This window comes from Heptranchias perlo, chromosome 10, assembly GCF_035084215.1.
Source record: "Heptranchias perlo isolate sHepPer1 chromosome 10, sHepPer1.hap1, whole genome shotgun sequence".
In the NCBI taxonomy this organism is placed as follows: Eukaryota; Metazoa; Chordata; class Chondrichthyes; order Hexanchiformes; family Hexanchidae; genus Heptranchias; species Heptranchias perlo.
Genome location: NC_090334.1, coordinates 2,085,278 through 2,100,454, shown reverse-complemented (window position 1 = coordinate 2,100,454; position 15,177 = coordinate 2,085,278). Strand labels below are relative to the sequence as shown.

Below are 15,177 nucleotides of genomic sequence, written 5' to 3'. Positions count from 1 at the left end.
CGCGATGCAGAGAAACTCGTGGATAGCACGTTTAGCGAGTTGGTCACACCGCAGGTAAAGGGTATACAGGCAGGAAGTGAATGGGTGACCACCAGGAAGAGTAAGAGATGCAGGCAGGTAGTGCAGGGGTCCCCTGTGGCCATCCCCCTCTCAAACAGATATGCCACTTTGGATGCTGTTGGGGGGGATGACTTATCAGGGGAAGGCAGCAGCAGCCAACTTCCTGGCACCACGGGTAGCTCTGCTGCACAGGCTGGGAGGAAAAAGAGTGGCAGAGCTATAGTGATAGGGGACTCAATTGTAAGGGGAATAGACAGGCGTTTCTGCGGCCGCAACCGAGACTCCAGGATGGTGTGTTGCCTCCCTGGTGCAAGGATCAAGGATGTCTCGGAGCGGCTACAGAACATTTTGGAGGGGGAGGGCGAACAGCCAGCTGTCGTGGTGCACATAGGCACCAACGATATAGGTAAAAAAGGGGATGAGGTCCTAAAAGCAGAATATAGGGAGTTAGGAGGTAAATTAAAAAATAGGACCTCAAAGGTAGTAATCTCAGGATTGCTGCCAGTGCCACGTGCTAGTCAGAGTAGAAATAGGAGGATATTTCAAATGAATACGTGGCTAGAGGAATGGTGCAAGGGGGAGGGATTCAAATTCCTGGGACACTGGAAACGGTTCTGGGGGAGGTGGGACCAGTACAAACCGGATGGTCTGCACCTGGGCAGGGCCGGGACCGCTGTCCTAGGAGGAGTGTTTGCTAGTGCTGTTGGGGAGGGTTTAAACTAAAGTGGCAGGGGGTTGGGAACCTGAGCAGGGAGAGAGAGGAAAGCGTAACAGGAAGGGACAGAAGGTATGGAGTAATAGGTAAAGTGTTAAAAAAGGAAAAAGCAGGAACTAAGCGTCACAAAACAGATTTGAAAGTTCTTTATCTGAATGCACGTAGCATTCGTAATAAAATGGACGAGTTAACGGCACAAATAACTACGTATGGGTATGATCTTGTGGCCATTACAGAAACATGGCTGCAGGGTGACAACGACTGGGAATTAAATATGCCAGGGTATTTAACAATCAGGAAGGACAGGCAGGAAGGAAGGGGAGGTGGGGTGGCTATGTTAATAAAGGAAGGAATCACTGTAATACAGAGAAATGATATTGGGACAAAGCATCAAGATAATGAAACAGTTTGGGTGGAGATAAGGAATAATAAGGGGAAAAAAACATTAGTGGGCGTAGTATATAGGCCTCCTAATAGTTGCAACTCTGCTGGAAGAAGTATTAATCAGGAGATAGTCGGGGCATGTAATAAGGGAACAGCCATAATTATGGGGGATTTTAATTATCATATTAACTGGACAAATCAAATTGGGCAGAGCAGCCTTGAGGACGAGTTCATTGAGTGCATCAGGGATGGATTTCTTGAGCAGTATGTAACTGATCCTACAAGGGGGCAGGCAACCTTGGACCTGGTCCTGTGTAATGAGTCAGGATTAATTAATAATGTCCTAGTTAAGGATCCCCTTGGAACGAGCGACCACAACATGGTTGAATTCCATATCCAATTAGAGGGTGAGAAGGTTGATTCTCAAACAAGCGTACTGAGCTTGAATAAAGGAGACTATGATGGTATGAGAGCGGAATTGATTAAAGTGGACTGGGAAAATAGATTAAAGGGTAAGACGGTACATGAGCAGTGGTGTTCATTTAGGGAGTTATTTTACAACTTTCAAAATAAATATATTCCACTGAGGAAAAAAGGGTGTAAAAGAAATGACAGCCATCCGTGGCTAAGTAAAGAAATCAAGGATAGTATCCGACTAAAAACAAGGACATATAAGGTAGCCAAACTTAGTGGGAGGATAGAAGATTGGGAATTCTTCAAAAGACAGCAAAAAGTAACTAAAGGATTGATTAAGAAAGGGAAGTTAGATTATGAAAAGAAATTAGCAAAAAATATAAAAACAGATAGCAAGAGTTTCTATAGTTATATAAAAAGAAAAAGGGTGGCTAAGGCAAACATAGGTCCCTTAGAGGATGAGACCGGGAAATTAATGGTGGGAAACATGGAGATGGCAAAAATGCTGAACAAATATTTTGTTTCAGTCTTTACAGTAGAGGACACTAAGAATATCCCAACACTGGACAAACAGGGGACTCTCGGGGGGGAGGAGCTAAATACGATTAAAATCACTCAGGAGATGGTACTCAGTAAAATAATGGGACTCAAGGCGGATAAATCCCCTGGACCTGATGGCTTCCATCCTCGGGTCTTGAGGGAAGTGGCAGTAGGGATTGTGGATGCTTTGGTGATAGTTTTCCAAAATTCCCTGGACTCAGGAGAGGTCCCGGCAGATTGGAAAACTGCTAATGTAACACCGTTATTTAAAAAGGGTAGTATGCAGAAGGCTGGAAATTATAGGCCAGTTAGCTTAACATCTGTGGTGGGTAAAATTTTGGAGTCTATTATTAAGGAGACAGTAACGGAACATTTAGATAAGCATAATTTAATAGGACAAAGTCAGCATGGCTTTATGAAGGGGAAGTCATGTCTGACAAATTTGCTTGAGTTCTTCGAGGATATAACATATAGGGTGGATAAAGGGGAACCAGTGGACATAGTGTATTTAGACTTCCAGAAGGCATTCGACAAGGTGCCACATAAAAGATTATTACTTAAGATAAAAAATCACGGGATTGGGGGTCATATTCTGGCATGGGTGGAGGATTGGTTATCGAACAGGAAGCAGAGAGTTGGGATAAATGGTTCATTTTCGGACTGGCAACCAGTAACCAGTGGTGTTCCACAGGGGTCGGTGCTGGGTCCCCAACTCTTTACAATCTATATTAACGATTTGGAGGAGGGGACCGAGTGCAACATATCAAAATTTGCAGATGATACAAAGATGGGAGGGAAAGTAGAGAGTGAGGAGGACATAAAAAACCTGCAAGGGGATATAGTCAGGCTGGGTGAGTGGGCGGAGATTTGGCAGATGCAATATAATATTGGAAAATGTGAGGTTATGCACTTTGGCAGGAAAAATCAGAGAGCAAGTTATTTTCTTAATGGCGAGAGACTGGAAAGTACTGCAGTACAAAGGGATCTGGGGGTCCTAGTGCAAGAAAATCAAAAAGTTGGTATGCAGGTGCAGCAGGTGATCAAGAAAGCCAACGGAATGTTGGCTTTTATTGCTCGGGGGATAGAATATAAAAACAAGGAGGTATTGCTGCAGTTATATAAGGTATTGGTGAGACCGCACCTGGAATACTGCATACAGTTTTGGTCTCCATACTTAAGAAAAGACATACTTGCTCTCGAGGCAGTACAAAGAAGGTTCACTCGGTTAATCCCAGGGATGAGGGGGCGGACATATGAGGAGAGGTTGAGTAGATTGGGACTCTACTCATTGGAGTTCAGAAGAATGAGAGGCGATCTTATTGAAACATATAAGATCGTGAAGGGTCTTGATCGGGTGGATGCAGTAAGGATGTTCCCAAAGATGGGTGAAACTAGAACTAGGGGGCATAATCTTAGAATAAGGGGCTACTCTTTCAAAACGGAGATGAGGAGAAACTTCTTCACTCAGAGGGTGGTAGGTCTGTGGAATTTGCTGCCCCAGGAAGCTGTGGAAGCTACATCATTAGATAAATTTAAAACAGAAATAGACAGTTTCCTAGAAGTAAAGGGAATTAGGGGTTATGGGGAGCAGGCAGGAAATTGGACATGAAGCTGAGTTCGGATCGGTCAATGCCCTGTGGGTGGCGGAGAGGGACCAGGGGCTATGTGGCCGGGTCCTGCTCCGACTTCTTGTGTTCTTTAGATTTGTGGTTGGGATCAGATCAGCCATGATCTTATTGAATGGCGGAGCAGGCTCGAGGGGCCGATTGGCCTACTCCTGCTCCAATTTCTTATGTTCTTATGTTCTAATAATTATTACCAGAACACTGGGTGATGCCCTACTTGACAGTAAAATAATTTTATCTTTCCCACATATCCAACCTTCTTTTGCTCAATTTTGCACAGGAGTTTTATTCCCCACAATATTTGCTGGTCTAAACCTCAGGATGCCAAACTGTTCCCAGGCCTCTGCAGAAAAATGTGTGCGGCAACAAGCTATTGTGCTTGCCCCAAATTTTCCATCTCTCCTTATTGGGAAACACACAACATCCATTCAGCATCTCTACTGATGGAATGATAAAAGTTGGGAGCTGGATATGTGGTAATATGATGGAACAAAGGAGATTGGGAGCGGATTTAAAAAAAATTCGGTCATGGGATGTGGACGTTGCTGGCGAGGCCAGCATTTATTGCCCATCCCTAATTGCCCTTGAGAAGGTGGTGGTGAGCCGCCTTCTTGAACAGCTGCAGTCGAGTGGTGAAGGTTCTCCCACACGACCCCATTAGAACAAAATATTTTTCAAACATTTATCCACTCTTTTTAAAAATCGTTATGGGTTCTGCTTCCACCACTGGTTTTTGGTAGGGGAGTCCATGTGCTAATAGATGATCTTAAATTTATGCACCCTGATTATTGACTCACTGACCGGTGGAAATTCTTTTTTCAACTACTCGAGCGGAAAACCGATGGAATGACCAAGATTGGGATTTAGGTGTGTGGCAAACATTCTCCTACTTTGTAACAACCTCCACAGCTATTGGGAAAAAAATACTGATTGGCAAGATCACAATTCCGCTGGCGATGTATATTAAGGACTAAAACTCCTGGGTCATTGCAGAAGCATAGGCAGTGTATATGATTTCGTACCTAGGTTGGCTGCTAAATGTGCCCAGCTTGGAATAACATGCCTGTTAAGAGTCATCAGGAACTAGAAATCACATCACCGTAAACATTTTTATCCGCTGCTGCATACCTGCTTGTGTATTCTCGAAGAGTTTCATACAGCTCTGTTGCTGAATGGGCCTCCTCACTCTCCTCTCCATCTTGTTCCATAGGACAGTCTGTTAATGAGTAATGCAGCATTACATTTTACAATGTCACCTTGAATTGTGACTTGTTGTGCATTATTTGGCATTGCATCCCTCAGAAAGGGAAATGAATAAAATATAAAATAAACAAAAGAGCAAATCAAAGGAAGGGTTATGTGGACTTTTATATTGCATACGGGGTGTTCTCAAATGCTGTGGCATTTAAAGGTCAATTTATGCAGCATGGCCAAACAAATCAGTCTCTACGGAAGACTGCCAGTGGTACAGAGATGGGACCTAGCTGCACATGCTCCAAAAAGCAGCAAAGAAAATCAGAGAAATTATGGTGTTGGCTGTTATATTCATAACATTTAAAAATCTCACATTCACTCATGTCAAACACTCTATTGGGTACAGCATACTCATCTGCAGAGCCATGCTCCCTTTACTCTACTCCAATATTGTGCATTAGATCCAGCCTCAGAGGAGCAACCTTACTTCACAGTGTAACATTTCCATTTCCCACGCCAGCCATTCTTGCGGTCTGAGTGAGGTTGCCAATATTTACCAAATTACAAGCAGTTTTTTTTGTTGCTGTGAGCCCTCACTCACACTAAGAACTGGTTTGAGACTGCCTTAAGCTATTTCACACAGGCAGAGAGAAGAAGTAGTTATTACATCCATATGGAGTGGATTCAAACTTGGGTCCCAGAGCTGAAAAGTCAGCGTGCTGACCCCACTGCACCACCCAGCCCAGACTCAACTATTCTAATGCTCTCATGCCGGCCTCCCATCTTCTACCCTCCGTAAATTTATGGTCATCCAAAATTCTGCTGGCTGTATCCCAACTCGCACCACGTCCCATTCACCCATCACCTCTGTGCTCGCTGACCTACATTGGCTCCCAGTCCAGCAACGTCTCGATTTTAAAATTCAAATCCGTCCTTGTTTGGCCCCTCCCCATCTCTGTAACCTCCTCCAGTCCTACAACTCTGAGATCTCTGCGTCCTCCAACTCTGGCCTCCTGTGCATCCCCCCCTCCTTTCGTCCCACCAATGTTAGCCATGCCTTCAGCTGTCTAGGACCCAAGCTCTGGAATTCCCTTCCTAAACCTCTCCACCTCTCTCTCCTCCTTTAAGGAGCTCCTTAAAACCTACCTCTGTGACCAACCTGTTCTAATATCTTTGACTCGGTGTCAATTCTTGTCTGATTATGCTCCTTGGGACATTTTACTACATTAAAGGCGTTATATAAATGCAAGTTGTTGTTTTGTAATCACCTTTGTTAAACCCTTTCCTGGTGTGTTTTTTTTGGGGTTACAATCTGCTATGATACAACTCCTCAAAGAGGATTCTGAAGTATAGTGAACTATTTTGAAATGTCTATTTCTACTTACTTATGTGTGAGTTTTAAATGTATGTCAAGTATTGAAATCATTGAAATTAGAAAGTGGGTTAGTGTTTAGAGTATGCTATTTTAGTATCACTGACTAGGAGGAATACACCAGGGAATACTCTCAGAAATAGGCTTGCACTATTTGCCAGTTTGTTACGATATATAAAAATATAAATGTATTTTGGGTCGTAAATGGCTACCCCGTGTGTTGGATCAACTAAGACCACAGGACTTGTTTTAGAGATTTTCAAAATGCTACACACTCAAAGATTAATTTGTTTTGTCCAGTCCCTAGGCTTACCACCAAGCAATGAGATAAATGATGAGTTAAGCTGTTTTTGGTGGCGATGGTTGAGGAAGGAACGTTGGCCAGGGCGCCGGGTGAACTCCCTCCTCTTCAAACAGCGTCATGGGATCTTGACTAAGTAGGTGAGTAAAGAAGAATCCAATACTCTCCCCAACTTCAGCACGGACTGTTAATCAAATCTCTTCCCCTGAATCCAATGGTATCATTAACACTAAACTTTTCATAGGACTCCAAACCCACGCCACTTACGAGAGCTGCAGTGCTTCAAAATATAAATATTAATGGCTACTACTGTACTCAGATCAGCCCTGTGAGGCCTGGAAAATATCAGACATTGCCAACCTTCGCCTTTCGTTCTTAGGCAGCCAATTGGGACACTACTGTGATAAGGTTCACAAGAAATGGGATTTGAGCTGTTCCTCAAATGCTCCTTTAACTTGGCTCACTATTTCTTGAAAGTCAGAGAAATGCATTCATAGAATCAAACAGCACAAGAGGCTGCCATTCGGCCCATCTTGCCTTTGAAAGAGCTATGCAATTAGTCCCACTCGCCAGCACTTTCACCATAGCCCTGCAATGTTTTCCTCATTGTGTGGGTAACGGAGGTAGATGTGGAGGTAATTATTTAATTATAATACTTCCATTTTTGTGAATACCAAAATTTAAGATTATATTGACTTGCTGCTAGTCTTTTGAGTGCTCACCTGTTGTTGAGGTAAAAAGTATCTGTACAATGTGTGCCATGGTAACCAGATGGAAGAGGTAGAGGTTGTTGAAGGCACAACTGATGTCTGAGGGCTGCAGCTCCACAGTCTCCTCCCAGTACAATGAAGGAAATGCTAAGACAAGACTTACCTGAAAAAACAATCAGATGCAACAATACTGAAGAATGAAACTGCATACAATGTACACGTCAAACTCATCAATCACACAAATCAAGATATTTACAGTGTGACAAGAAGGCAATTTTAAAATGGGCTTCAGCCAACTGCATCTTTGTGTCTCTAACCAGGATTTGGGAGGGGGGCGGTGAAGAAGAGATTGGCTAATAGATGCAACTGACCATATCTATTCACGTCTTTAATGTTCTAGGTTTGTGGGCTGATTCTATCTTCTGACTGTTCAAAGTACTGTACGTTTAGCTTCTTGCCTCGTCTTAATGTTTCTGTATCATCCTACTAAAATCTGAATACTAGATTCATTGATCTGACCAGGTGGCATTTACTGCCTTTCTGACAACATGCTGGGCAACCCATGTGATCTCTGGTGGCTGATATCACAAGGGTCATTGTTAATCCTGGCCATGCGACATCAGACATGGCAGACACAAGGACGTAGGCTTCAGTACCTAGGAGATGTTGTTTACCTAAAGAAACTGTCATTATGCTCAAATCTCCAACTGCTGATAGCTGATCTGTATCTTAACTCCATCTACCCACCTTGGCACCATATCCCTTGATATCCTTACCTAACAAAAATCTATCAATCTCAGTCTTGAAATTTTCAGTTGACCTAGCTTTTTGGGAGAGACTTCTACTACATTTTGTGTGAAGAAGTGCATCCTGACATGATGCGAACTCAGGAAATGTACAGTACAACCGTGACAGTAAAACAGAACTATTGATTAGTTTAAATAATCTTCTCAAACACTGTAAAGAAAAAAGGCCCAAACATACCAAGAGGTGGAAGAAGTCAATATCCAGGATTGACCAAGTGTCTTCAACATCCAAGTGGGGCACAAAAACTAGAATACAAAACATAAATCATATGATGTAAAAACGCTTTTGTTGGCCAATGTGAGTGGTTGATTATCAGAATGATGTTGAACTAGCTTAACTAAATTATTTGGAGTTACTTTCAAAATGATAACTCAAATGATCATGAAAATTCAGCAAAACTGAAAACACTTTACATCAAAATAACACGTTTGAGTATTGGCTGTGTGCGCACGGGCACACAAGCACAAAGCCACGTTTATGTTAGTGAACAGTCAAATTTTAATACAAATTTCAATCTCCATTTGCCAATTCTGCTACTTAATTATGAATCAGCGTCGGAATAAGCCATCATGGAAGTTAGCGGACATGGATGCATCCAGGTTGAGGCATAGCTGACATCATGCGTGATCTTACAGTGCCAGATTTCAACAAAGGTGAGGTAGTGTGTATCTAATCTGCATATATTTTGTCACAGAAAAAGGGAGTGAAATCTGTTTCCTACTAAACTAAGGGAGGAGAGCCAGGAAGCACATTTCTCTGACCATAGATATAAAGAACTTGCATTTATATAGAACCTTACCACATCCTCAGAACATCCCAAACAATTTCACATCCAGTGAATTACTTTCGAAGTGCAGTTGCTGTTGTTATATAGACAAACACAACAGCCAGGTCTCTCAAACAGCAATGAGATAAATGACAAGTTAAGCTGTTTTTGGTGGCGCTAGTTGAGGAAGGAATGTTGGACAGGACATCGGGAGAACTTCCTCCTCTTCAAACAGCGTCATGGGATCTTTTATAATCACTTGAATAAGCAGATGAAGCAGATGTCTTATCCAGCACCTCTGACAATGCAGCACTCTCTCTCAGTATGACACTGAAGTTTCAACCTAGATTTTATGCTCAAATCCTAAATTGGGACTTGAACTGTTAACCTCTGACCCAAAAGGCACCAACTGAAGCCTCACTGACATGAGAAGAACTGAGTTATCAGCAAAGAAGGAAATCTTGGGCTTTTCAGCCTGGAAAGACAATGATTACGAGTTTTTTTTTATTCGTTCACGGGATGTGGGCGTCGCTGGCGAGGCCGGCATTTATTGCCCATCCCTAATTGCCCTCGAGAAGGTGGTGATGAGCCGCCTTCTTGAACCACTGCAGTCCGTGTGGTGACGGTTCTCCCACAGTGCTGTTAGGAAGGGAGTTCCAGGATTTTGACCCAGTGACAATGAAGGAACGGTGATATATTTCCAAGTCGGGATGGTGTGTGACTTGGAGGGGAACGTGTAGGTGGTGTTGTTCCCATGTGCCTGCTGCTCTTGTCCTTCAAGGTGGTAGAGGTCGCGGGTTTGGGAGGTGCTGTCGAAGAAGCCTTGGCGAGTTGCTGCAGTGCATCCTGTGGATGGTACACACTGCAGCCACAGTGCGCCGGTGGTGAAGGGAGTGAATGTTTAGGGTGGTGGATGGGGTGCCAATCAAGCGGGCTGCTTTATCTTGGATGGTGTCGAGCTTCTTGAGTGTTGTTGGAGCTGCACTCATCCAGGCAAGTGGAGAGTATTCCATCACACTCCTGACTTGTGCCTTGTAGATGATGGAAAGGCTTTGGGGAGTCAGGAGGTGCGTCACTCGCCGCAGAATACCCAGCCTCTGACCTGCTCTCGTAGCCACAGTATTTATATGGCTGGTCCAGTTAAGTTTCTGGTCAATGGTGACCCCCAGGATGTTGATGGTGGGGGATTCGGCGATGGTAATGCCGTTGAATGTCAAGGGGAGGTGGTTAGACTCTTTCTTGTTGGAGATGGTCATTGCCTGGCACTTATCTGGCGCGAATGTTACTTGCCACTTATGAGCCCAAGCCTGGATGTTGTCCATGTCTTGCTGCATGCGGGCTCGGACTGCTTCATTATTTGAGGGGTTGCAAATGGAACTGAACACTGTGCAGTCATCAGCAAACATCCCCATTTCTGACCTTATGATGGAGGGAAGGTCATTGATGAAGCAGCTGAAGATGGTTGGGCCTAGGACACTGCCCTGAGGAACTCCTGCAGCAATGTCCTGGGGCTGAGATGACTGGCCTCCAACAACCACTACCATCTTCCTTTGTGCTAGGTATGACTCCAGCCACTGGAGAGTTTTCCCCCTGATTCCCATTGACTTCAATTTTACTAGGGCTCCTTGGTGCCACACTCAGTCAAATGCTGCCTTGATGTCAAGGGCAGTCACTCTCACCTCACCTCTGGAATTCAGCTCTTTTGTCCATGTTTGGACCAAGGCTGTAATGAGGTCTGGAGCCGAGTGGTCGTGGCGGAACCCAAACTGAGCATCGGTGAGCAGGTTATTGGTGAGTAAGTGCCGCTTGATAGCACTGTCGACGACACCTTCCATCACTTTGCTGATGATTGGGAGGAGACTGATGGGGCGGTAATTGGCCGGATTGGATTTGTCCTGCTTTTTGTGTTCAGGACATACCTGGGCAATTTTCCACATTGTCGGGTAGATGCCAGTGTTGTAGCTGTACTGGAACAGCTTGGCTAGAGGCACTGCTAGTTCTGGAGCACAAGTCTTCAGCACTACAGCTGGGATGTTGTGGGGGCCCATAGCCTTTGCTGTATCCAGTGCACTCAGCCGCTTCTTGATATCACGTGGAGTGAATCGAATTGGCCGAAGACTGGCTTCCGTGATGGTGGGGATATCGGGAGGAGGCTGAGATGGATCATCCACTCGGCACTTCTGGCTGAAGATGGTTGCAAACGCTTCAGCCTTGTCTTTTGCACTCACGTGCTGGACTCCGCCATCATTGAGGATGGGGATGTTTGCAGAGCCTCCTCCTCCCGTTAGTTGTTTAATACCAGGGAACTCTGTAGTTCACTACTTCACTTAAACATAACAGTAGGGCAAGGGGGCACAGGCAAAAGGCAAATTTTTGACCGCTATATAAAGGCTCTTCTTGACACAATCAACAGTTAGAAAGCCCTTCCAGGCACAGAGTGGAAGCGACAATCCTGGTATTACTTAAGAACAGTTTTGGATTCTGTTTTGAGGGGTTCTTTCTGAATAGACAAACTATAATGAGCCAAGTAGACTACCTCATCCATATCTATCTGGTATTTCCTCTACAACTTCAGTAGCATGCCTTGTTCTTAAGTTATTTTCTGCCTCTTCCCAGTATGTGTGCGTGCCTGCACAGTGTTTGACCCATGTCTGAGAGAAGGAAAACTGTTCACGGGCTTCCACCAATGTTGCTCTGGATGCAACCCAGGCTCACGAACTGAAAAACTGAAAAGCTCCAGGTGCTTAATTAGCATACTACAGGTTATTACAGACACTAAGCCTTTAATCCAATATTTCTCCATGTTACAAGATGGGGTCAGCTTCAGGCTCTGCACCAGTGGTTGGACGAGCTTTATAAACTTTCAGAGATTTTATTTTTCTGCTCAGAAAAGTGAGGGATATTAGCACTCAATATTAGCATCAAGAACCTGCGCTACAGCCACCTGCACAGCAAAGTTCCCTCAAGTACAATCGGCCTATACTCTCTGGAGTTTAGAAGAATGAGAGGTGACCTCATTGAAACATATAAGATTCTGAGAGGGCTTGACAGGATAGATGCTGAGAGGCTGTTCCCCCTGGCTGGAGAGTCTAGAACTGGGGAGCATAGACTCAAGATAAGGGGTCGGCCATTTAAGACTGAGATGAGGAGAAATGTCTTCACTCAGAGGGTTGTGAATCTTTAGAATTCTCTACCCCAGAGGGCTGTGGATGCTGAGTCGTTGAGGATATTCAGGACAGAAATTGATAGATTTTTGGACAATAAGGGAATCAAGGGGTGTATGGATAGGGCAGGAAAGTGGAGTTGACGTTGAAGATCAGCCATAATCTTATTAAATGGCAGAGCAGGCTCGAGGGGCTGTATGGCTTACTCCTGCTCCTATTTCTTATGTTCTTATCTTAACTCTGCCCGATAATATACTAAACCACAACCTCGAACCAGCATTCTTTGCTGTACTGGTGTGACTTTTCACTCAGAAGCCACATGGCACGGCTGGTGCAGGCTGCCGACACCAATCATTCCCTACGACTTCTTGGAGCGAGACTGCTGACCGAGTGTCTCATCCTTCTCTCAGATGCGACATTAAACTGTTTGCCCTCTCAGGTGGATGTAAAAGATCCCATGGCACCATTCAAAGAGCAGGGGAGTTCCCCCGGTGTCCTGGCCAACATTTATCCATCAACCACTAAAATCAGATTATCTGGTCATCAACTCATTGCTGTTTTTGGGACCTTGCTGTGCACAAATTGGCTGTCGCATTTCCTACATTACAACAGTGGCTACACTTCAAAAATACTGCAATGGCTGTAAAGCGCTTTGGGACATCCTGAAGTCATGAAAGGCGCTGCATCAATGCAAGTTTTTCTTTTATTTTCTAAGGACGGTTTGTGCCTATGAGGAACTGGGAGGAATGCTCATTTCATATGGGACTCTCAGAGACAGAGAGGGGGCACCTTTATCCCATCTGTCCAGCCTGGAATCAAACCCACTGCTTCATCCAAACCCCTCCCACCATTTTATAATGAGAAGTTTATTTCCACAAAATGAATTTATTCAACATAGGAAGAGGTTACTGTGGTGGTTTGCATCAGAATCAGCTTTCCGCACTGAAAATGATGAGAATGTAAATCAATCTGCCTGCAAAACAGATCCTGCCCTTTCACAATGAGAGGATATGTGAAGAAGTCATTTTAAAATCATAAGCAGAGTGCAAATTTTTTTCAGATTTCCCTTTCAGTTGGTTTGCTTCAACTCTACTTACTATCAAGATAGTTATCAACGAGTGCTTCAAAATTTTATTCAGCTCATGTTTCAAATAAAGATTCCGCATGGTTAGCCGCCCAGTAAATGCCCGTACTTACCCGACAGTAAGCGGATCAGGTGCTTCTGGATTACTTTGGGTGATGCCACCACTCTCTGAGAAGCAGCAAACTGCAGAACTGCTTTCAGGCTAATACCCTACAATTAGAAATAACCGGTCACTGTTCAGAATCTGCTCTTCATCAGCAACACATCATTTTCTGAAGATATAGACCTAGGGAATAAAAAGCCCAGCTTACTCTAAGAGTAGATTAAAGATGAAAAGCCAATTCATCATATGAAGGCTGAAGGAATGGAAGAGATACTAAGCGAGTACATTGCCTCGATTTTCCAAGAAGGATGTGATAATGAGAATGAAAGGGTACAGGGGGATGAAGTGGAGCAATTAGATAACTATAGATAAGGAAGCTGTACTGAAAAAAAATGGTGGAACTCAAAGTACAAAAGGCACTGGGTCCCGATGACAAGCATCCCAGAATGCTGAGGGAAGCGAGTGTGCACAGGCTCTGACCACAATCTTCTAAGCATTCTGGCACAATCTTTCAAACATCCTTGGATGTGGAAGTTGTACCAGAGGATTGGAGGGTCATAAAAAAGGAGAGAGGGGGAGATGGAGAGGGAGAGAGAGAGAGAGAGAAAGATATAAAGCAGGTTGACAATAGGCCAGTCAGCCCATCAGCAGCAGGTGAATGTTTATAGGTCATAATGTAAGAAATGGGTTAATATTGATTTCTCTTATATTAATTTCTGGCTTTTGCTTGAGTTTCTGTTAGAAGGCTGGAGATATCAGTTTCATTTCCAGTGAAATGTTCAGTGGGAATTAAAAGTTACCAGAGACTTTAGCTAATAAGCATTTGGCTACAAGCTTTCTTTGTCTCAGCCGTCCCCCTGGGAATTAACTCCTCTAAGGACTCATCTGAGCAAGGCAAGTGATAACTCATCTGTAGGAGTGTCTTGGACCCCTGGAACGGTCTCTAGCTCAATGACTTGATTGACAGTTCAATCAAAATAAAGGCTTGGGAAGCTATTTTTGTTAAAACTGAAGTCCAGCTAATTGGATAAGGTAATATTTTAAAACATGCAGATTCTCACGTAGCCAGAGTGAAAGAAAGGTATAAAAAGAGGGTTATTAGAGTACTTCAGAATTCGACCAGGCTCGATCCCCTCGAGCTTGAAATCTGTGACATAGTGAATTCTCCGGTCTTGTATCGTAAGTGTAACCCTAAGTATATGTGTAATTATTAATAATAGTTATCATTGTATGCTTAATTCCATGAAAGCCAATAAAAACCTTTGAACCCTATTATCTTATGGAATTACGTATAAATTTATAAGAACATCTCGTTCCTAACAATAATATGGGATAACATTAAAACTCACCAGAAAAACATGGGTTGATTAAGGACAGCCGACATAAATTTGTAAAAGGTAAGGCACATCTGGCAATATTTAGTAGAATTCTTTGAGGAAATAGTAGACTGTATTGATAAAGGATGTTCTATTGGACACGGTGCATGGAAAGCAAGTTGATTAAGGAATAAAGAACAGAGATTAATGGTTAATGGATGTTTTTTGGACTGGTGAAATGCGACCACTCCTCTACTTTTTACAAAGAGTGATTAACTGTGAAGAGGTCCGAGAGTGACAGATTGATTAGATGATGAAATGCAATGGAGACAAATATGAGGTGTTACATTTTGGGAAAGAGAATAAGGACATATGCTAAATGGGTGAACAGAGAGACGCAGAGGTTTAGATAGGCAGATCTTTAAAAGTGGGAGGCCAAGTCAATGTATCAGATTTAAAAAACATATGGGATGCTGGATTTCACAAAGTGGAGCACAGAGTACAAAAGCAAAGAGGTGATGCTAAACCTACACAAATCATTGGTTAGGCCACAGTTAATTGTGCAACAGAATATTGTGTCCAGTTTTGGTGAAAGGATGCCAAACAGACTCACTAAGGTGAT

General features: G+C 43.6%; 1 protein-coding gene across 1 annotated transcript in view; it reads right to left on the bottom strand.

Moving 5' to 3' along the window:
- The window catches only part of ubr1 (ubiquitin protein ligase E3 component n-recognin 1), a 189,088-nt gene that overhangs the window by 27,617 nt on the left and 146,294 nt on the right, over positions 1–15,177 (bottom strand). The window contains exons 37-40 of the mRNA XM_067991119.1: positions 13,250–13,346; positions 8,300–8,367; positions 7,328–7,478; positions 4,867–4,954 (exon numbers count right to left, since the gene is read on the bottom strand). Coding sequence (XP_067847220.1) covers positions 4,867–4,954; positions 7,328–7,478; positions 8,300–8,367; positions 13,250–13,346 — 404 coding nt within the window. The remainder of the gene's footprint in view (positions 1–4,866; positions 4,955–7,327; positions 7,479–8,299; positions 8,368–13,249; positions 13,347–15,177) is intronic.